We start from the raw sequence: 6,807 nt of genomic DNA on the forward strand, positions 1-6,807 counted from the left end.
TCGGATAGTTCTCTGGTTCAAGAACAAGCGACAACCATCCTTTTTGGCCCGAGACAAGAAGCATACACAGCCTTCCAAAATGAATCGTCATATTTAATGACCCGGCCGGAGGTCTTTATTTTTTGTAAAAACTGCAGAATCTACACCTTGGTTTTATCAAAATGAAACCAGGGTTTTGCTTCCGCAACACAATAAGGATTTTAACTATAGCTACTGGGTTTGAAGAGAGCACATACAGTTACTTTTGACTTGGTTTACCTGTGTTGACAGCTGATCCTTGCAATTTAAAATAATGTTTACTTTTTGGTCGAATACTAATTTGATCGTGCTAATATCATCAATGTTAGGTTTCGCAATTCGTTTCATAACACTTTTCCGGTTTCAGTCTAGAAATGTTTCGGTAATTAATGTGGAGAGTTATTGCTTTTTCCTCGAAGACTAATTCACGGTTCCTTTGAAAATGATGGCGTGGCTTGTCAAAACTGTTGCGAAATCTCCAACAAAACCACAGACAAAAGTTATATGATACAGATATCCAACTAAACAATTTTTTGGTAACCGATTGTCTTCAGTTTCTTCAAAAAGTATTTCCAGGAATGTTACCTATTAAAACCAGGCTCATTCGGAACATTTGATCTTCACAAAAGAAATTCAAGAGAATAATGTATAAGTTTTGAAATAATCATAATTTTTCTTATGATTAGTAATTAGGTTTAAACCTATGGCCATTTGATGCTTAATAAAATAAAAAAAACAAGCTTTCTTAGCTGAAAGTAAGGAGCGACATTAAAACTTAAAACGAACAGAAAATTAATACGAACGCTTTTTGGTCACTTTAAAAAGGCCACAAGAACTTTTCATTTTATTTATGAACGTTTTTATTAGTAATAAATATACGTAACTTACAGATTAACTTACGTAACGAACTTCTATATTCGTATATGTTTAGTACATATATGAGGGGGTTCGCCCCCCTCGTTAATACCTTGCTCTTAACACTAAAGTTCAAATTCTGTTCCTATTCTTTAAGAAAGACCCCTGAATCACAAATGCCGTTTAATTAGAATAAATAGCTCTTTTGAAATTGCTAAAAATACTTTAGCGTAAAGAGCGAGGTATTGAGGAGGGGACAAAACCCCTCATATACGTAATAATTTCTGTTCGTTCTAAGTTTTAATGTTGTTCCTTACTTTCAGTTGAAAAACTTGCTATTTATATTTAATTTCTGAATATTTTTGAATTAATGCAGGTTTTGATTTTGGCTCACCGTACATGAATAGTTAAAACGAAATTTGCATATTAATTTTACTTTTTTTGGCTGAATAGCTTTCTCAAAGTTTTGATCAAACCATTTGGAGAAAAAGGGGCGGGGAGGGGGCCTAGTTGCTCTCCAATTTTTGGGTTACTTAAAAAGTCCACTAGAACTTTTAATTTTATTTTATGAACGTTTTTCATTAGTAATAAATATACGTCACTTACAAATTAACTTACGCAACAAACTTTTGTATTTGTATATTTTTATTACTTATATGAGGGGGTTTGCCCCCTCGTCAATACCTCGCTCTTACACTAAAGTTCGAATTTTGTTCGAATTATTTAAGAATGGCCCCAGAATCACAAAGGCCGTTTAATTAGAATAAATAGCTCTTTTGAAATTATTTAAAAAAAAATTGCGTAAAGAGCGAGGTATTGAGGATGGGGTGAACTTCCTAATATACAAAATAATTTCTGTTAGTTTTAAGCTTTAATATTACTCCTTACTTTCAGTTGAAAAAACTTGACTTTTATTTAATTTCTCATTATTTTTTTTTTCTTTTTTAATTTCGTTTAATACATATTATGTACCTTTTGTCTATGGACAAAACGTATTGGATTTTAGTCGGAATTTTTATAGAGGTTAACTAGGCATACAGCAACATTTATGCAAAGTATATTCTTAATTAAATTAAAGCCCCCTAATTCCATCTTAAGGTATGTGTGTGTGAATTTTTTTTCTTTTTAACAGTTTAAGTATCTCATCGATGAATCCCCATGATAGCATGAACTTACAATCAATTACTTTGAAAGGGAGGATTTACAGCTTTTAACTGAAGTTATAGCTATCAGGTGACTCTCAAAGGCCCCGGTAGGATTTTTCCAGATAATATTTGGTCTTTGCTGTATAATTGGCTAGAAACTTTCGGTGATTATTCTCTGGTTGAAGGTGACCTTAACTGTTTTTGGATAGGATGGAGTAGGGATATGAAAATATGCCTAAGAACTACTTGCCGCTGATAGGTTACAAACTTACATGCTAAGAATATCCTAGTTTCTGGGCTAAGAACAGGCCCCCTGGAAACGGGGTTCTTGATAAGCTGTCAGATTTATTCTTAGATCTGCTTAAAACCTATTTCCTCAAGTACTTGAGCCAGGGATACTAAATGCTTAAAAACAGAAAAAAAGACCTCGTTACCCCCAAAAATGATGCCCAGACAGGCCTTTTAACTAATTATCTTTCAAATGGCTTCAAACTTTTATCTGTAAGTCCCTGGATCAAAGTGACCCTAATTCACAAAAGGTCGAAAAAATTGGTCGGCCAGAAAATAGGTAAAAAATCGCTGTTTTTTGCATCGGCCAGGCCGGGATATTTTTAATCAGCCTAGATCGAGAAACCTTTTACTGGGTATGGAATTTTTTTTAATGAGCCGCGATGGAAAAGCCAAAAGATTCATGAGGCCCAAAAAATTAACCCGCGAATTTGTGCATCTGATCAGCTTGAAGATTAAATAAGCCAGGTGTTCCCCAATGCGGAAAGAAAAAATTGAAGCTAAATTTGGTTGCACTAATTTTCTATGGCCTAAAATAAGTTAACTATTTTTATCACATGTGACCGACTTGAAAATTTACAAGGCTTGTAGACTGGTCCGAATAGACCCCAATGAAGACATGAAATTTTGAAAACAAAATTGCTTGTATCAATTTGAGATTAGAAAATCGATTTTTTCTCGTGTTAAATAAGGTTTAAAACAAAACCGTAAAATCGCTTAAGAATAAAAAACAAACTATGCCACAGAATATGCAAGTGAGCTCATACCTAAAGCCAAACAGACTTCCCCCGAGAAATATTAGGTCACTGGCTTTTTTCGGTCGGGATGCTAAAGTTTGGGATTCTCTGACTAATTATTATTAGCCTAATGAATAAATAAAACTTAAAATGAATAGAAATTCAAATGAATAACCAAGTCAACCTTAAATGAACAGATATTTGAACAGAAAAAGTCCGGAGGGACTTATTATCACCGTCGACTTTGAGGAGGCACAGATACAAAATTTTTTTAATCATCTATGACACATTTTGATTTAATTACAATGCGCCTTATGCAACACAAGGCTCATCTACTTTGTGGATAGCATCAAGAGAACTTGTGGAAAAAGTAGCACTTATAGCAAAACAAAGAGGACAATAAAAGAGTGACAAAGAAAAAATTTTGGTCTCCGTACGTAGAATATCCGTCACCTTTTTAAACAGTAGCCTTTTGTAAAAACTCAGATGCAAATGTCAGATGCAAAAAAAGTTCTAAAAGGTCCGGCGTGGTGCAGTGGGATTGACCTCTGCTTGAAAAGGTGGGACCCAGAGTTCGAACTTTGTTGCAGCAACCACCTGCAGGGTCCTGGATTTGATTCCTGTGGTGATAATTATGCGAAAGCGTCTCTGTAACAATCCAAACAAGAAGACGACGAAGAAGATGGCTCAGAAGAAAACAACGAGGTTTCTCTCGTTAGACAGTTTCGCTGAAAATACAAAATTGACATCTAGAGCGTTGAGTGCCAACGGGCTTATCTTCAGCGCCTGGACAGTACACGTTTGACTTTTTTTTAGGTCGCATTTAACCAGTGGTTACACACACACACACACACACACACATATATATATATATATATATATATATATATATATATATATATATATATATATATATATATATATATATATATATATATATATATTGGTTTCAAGCTGAAGTGTTTTCGATGTTATGGCGGGTTAGAGATTTTCAAGATGGGGGTTGTAAGCCTTCTGATAGGGATTTTAATCATGGTGAAATCAATGTTGCAATTTCCATTTCGATCCACCGCCATTTTCGATGAGTTTCAAGCTCTTTTTCAAAATTCTTGAAAATTTATTTTCCTAATTAATTTTAGTTAAATGGTAAACATAAATAATAGTAAATATTTTTGAATCAAATTTGATTAAATTTTTCTTTTAGTAGGAAATAATTTTTTGAAAATGTTTTTGTTTTCGGTTACTAGAGGGCTAGGCGGATTAGAATTCCACGAGGGGGATTGTGGACCTGTGGTTAAGAGTCTCTCCTACCATTATATTTTAATGGTGTCCTTGTTATGCTTCATAGCCCACCAGAAATGGCACCAAAGAGTGCCATTTTCGGTGTCATATAGCACTTTGTAATGGCAGCATCAGTATAAATTTATAGAAAGTACATATTTATAAGCATTAGCTTTCAAACTAGCTATTAAACAAATCTTTACGATTTTTTGGTGCCCCGCTAATATCCGAGAAAAAAAGACACATCTTTCTAGCTTTTATGAAATTCTCGAAAAATGTTTTCGTAATTAATTTTTATTGTTAAAGTAAACATAAATTACAGTTATTATTACAGGATCAAATTTAAAGGATTTTTTCATTAAGTAGCTGTTTTAAACGTGCTTTTAGTTTTCAATTAAAAACGCGGGTTTCAAAACCCAGAGTATGGGTTTTCAAAGAGAAGTGAGCTGAAAATGTGCTAATAAGGTTCCTAGACAATTATCATACCAAAATTAAACTTAGCTTTTCGATCTGCGGTCAAGGTCATTTTTGGGGTCTCAGGCTTTTCAAATACCCTTTCAAAATTTCCGTGCCTTTGTTTTCACTACAAACTTTTGCCATTAGAATCAACATAAATAATAGTTACTATTCCTCAATCACCTTTAAATGAAAAATTTTTCACATTAGATATTTCTTTTTCGAAACGTGTTTTAAAACTTCCTCTTTTTTTGCTACTCTGTATCATTGACCTTTTCCTGCCTCAAGTGATAAGCCTCAGTTTATTTAATCTGTATTCTTTTTCAGCCATACCATATGAAGCTGCGGCAAAGTCTGATTATGTTGCCATTGTTGCGACTTCTCGTGGTGGACACATTGGTTTCATGGAGGGATTCCTTCCATTGAGAGAGAATTACATTGACCGTGTTTTTGCTCAGTATCTGCAAGCCATTATCAACAAACATGATCTGCTTTCGAAATTATGATGTCTTTTTACTGTTAGCTAATTAGATCTTTTTTTTTTTATAGCGCAATCATTTACAAGAGATCTAGGAATTTGTGCTTATTTTTTCCCTCTGCTTCTTCGGTAGCTCGTCGTTTGTCCATTCTTCATTTCATATCTTCTTGTCTATGATTTGTTTTTTCCACATCGTCGGCTGCTTTTCTTTGGGCCTTTCTCTTCTTGGCAGCCTTTTGCATTCTTTCTTTCGTTCTTCTGGTTTTTCTATCATCTTTTTATGGATCAACTTTTCTCTAGTAGTGTTTTTGAGTTGTATTATGATGCATCATTCTTTTAACCGTGTAATGTACAGAATTCAACCTACGGTGAAATATAGATATATATTCCGTATATGTATCCGCAACTTTTTTTTTCCTAAAATGTAACTTAACTAGCGTGTTCTCCTATCAAACACATCAGAATATTCGTAAAATACTTAGAAATATTTATGTTCGTATGCAGTGCTATCTATGCAAATGGCATTTTCTCATGGCGTCAAATTCCCAGTTCCTTTGATTTTTTTTACCCTAATTTGCATTATCTTGGTTCTAAGACTATATTCAGATATTTCAAGCTTCTAGCTTGAATAGTTTAGCTGCAAATTACTGAACAGACAAATAAACACTTGAATTTCTGTAAGAAGGTATTTATTAATGCTGACAGAAAGGGTTTTGTGACAGAAATAATTATTAATGCAGATTTAAAGATTTTCCGTAGAGTCGACTTCTGGCTCTAAAATTATGTGTAAGGTAGATATGAAAAATAGGCCCAAAATGCTGGAAAACAAAGGGAGTACTTGCGCTAGACGTTCATTAGCTTCGCTTTCGTTTTCCAGTCGTATTACCCAGGTAACCGAAAGTGTTTATGAATCAAGAAACTCCTCTGTGTTTCGTTAGGTGTCATATTGCGTGGAAACTAGTCCCTAAGAGCAAGGCAGAGGATTTTCAGAAAAAGTACTGAGAACTGTCGCCCTATGCTGTGAGCACTTAGTTGTGATATTTTTTCGTTTTTCATGGTTGAACTCACCTACACTATCATCTATGCATGATCTTTGTAATAAAATATAAGCTTTTGGAGTTCTTATGAGTTTTTGGATTTTTCTTTGAAGGGCTAATATAACATTTTGAGCTTTCTTTAATCCGGAGACATTTCTAGCTTCCCAGGCACTCTAACGGTCCAATGTGTTGACACCCGTTTTGTAGACTTTTCTTACATGTAGTGAACATAAGCAAGGCTTTTAGTGAGATTAATTAAAAAGAACTTTATCCACAAAATAAGTTTTTCAAGGAAAAGTAAAGAACTCCATGAATGTGTATTTTCAGTTTAGTTCAAATATGCTGGTATTTATTCCTTAAAATGTTAATCAAATTCGATTTATTAAAGTTGTAAATGCGAAAATATTTAAATTTTTTCAGTAAAGTGTAAATTATGTTATGGCCTTGGGGAGGCATAGGTGTTTTGAGCCCTACTCATGTTAATATCTACTCATTTGACTCGGTTATTTATT

The 6,807-nt window shown here is 33.8% G+C and overlaps 1 protein-coding gene across 1 annotated transcript in view; it reads left to right on the forward strand.

Moving 5' to 3' along the window:
* LOC136032012 (phospholipase ABHD3-like) overlaps nucleotides 1-6,381 on the forward strand; it is an 82,372-nt gene extending 75,991 nt beyond the window's left edge. Inside the window, exon 7 of the mRNA XM_065712079.1 lies at nucleotides 5,108-6,381. Coding sequence (XP_065568151.1) covers nucleotides 5,108-5,286 — 179 coding nt within the window. The 3' untranslated portion in view covers nucleotides 5,287-6,381. The remainder of the gene's footprint in view (nucleotides 1-5,107) is intronic.
* Nucleotides 6,382-6,807: the final 426 nt, after the last annotated feature.

This window comes from Artemia franciscana, chromosome 10 (genome assembly GCF_032884065.1).
Source record: "Artemia franciscana chromosome 10, ASM3288406v1, whole genome shotgun sequence".
NCBI lineage: Eukaryota > Metazoa > Arthropoda > Branchiopoda > Anostraca > Artemiidae > Artemia > Artemia franciscana.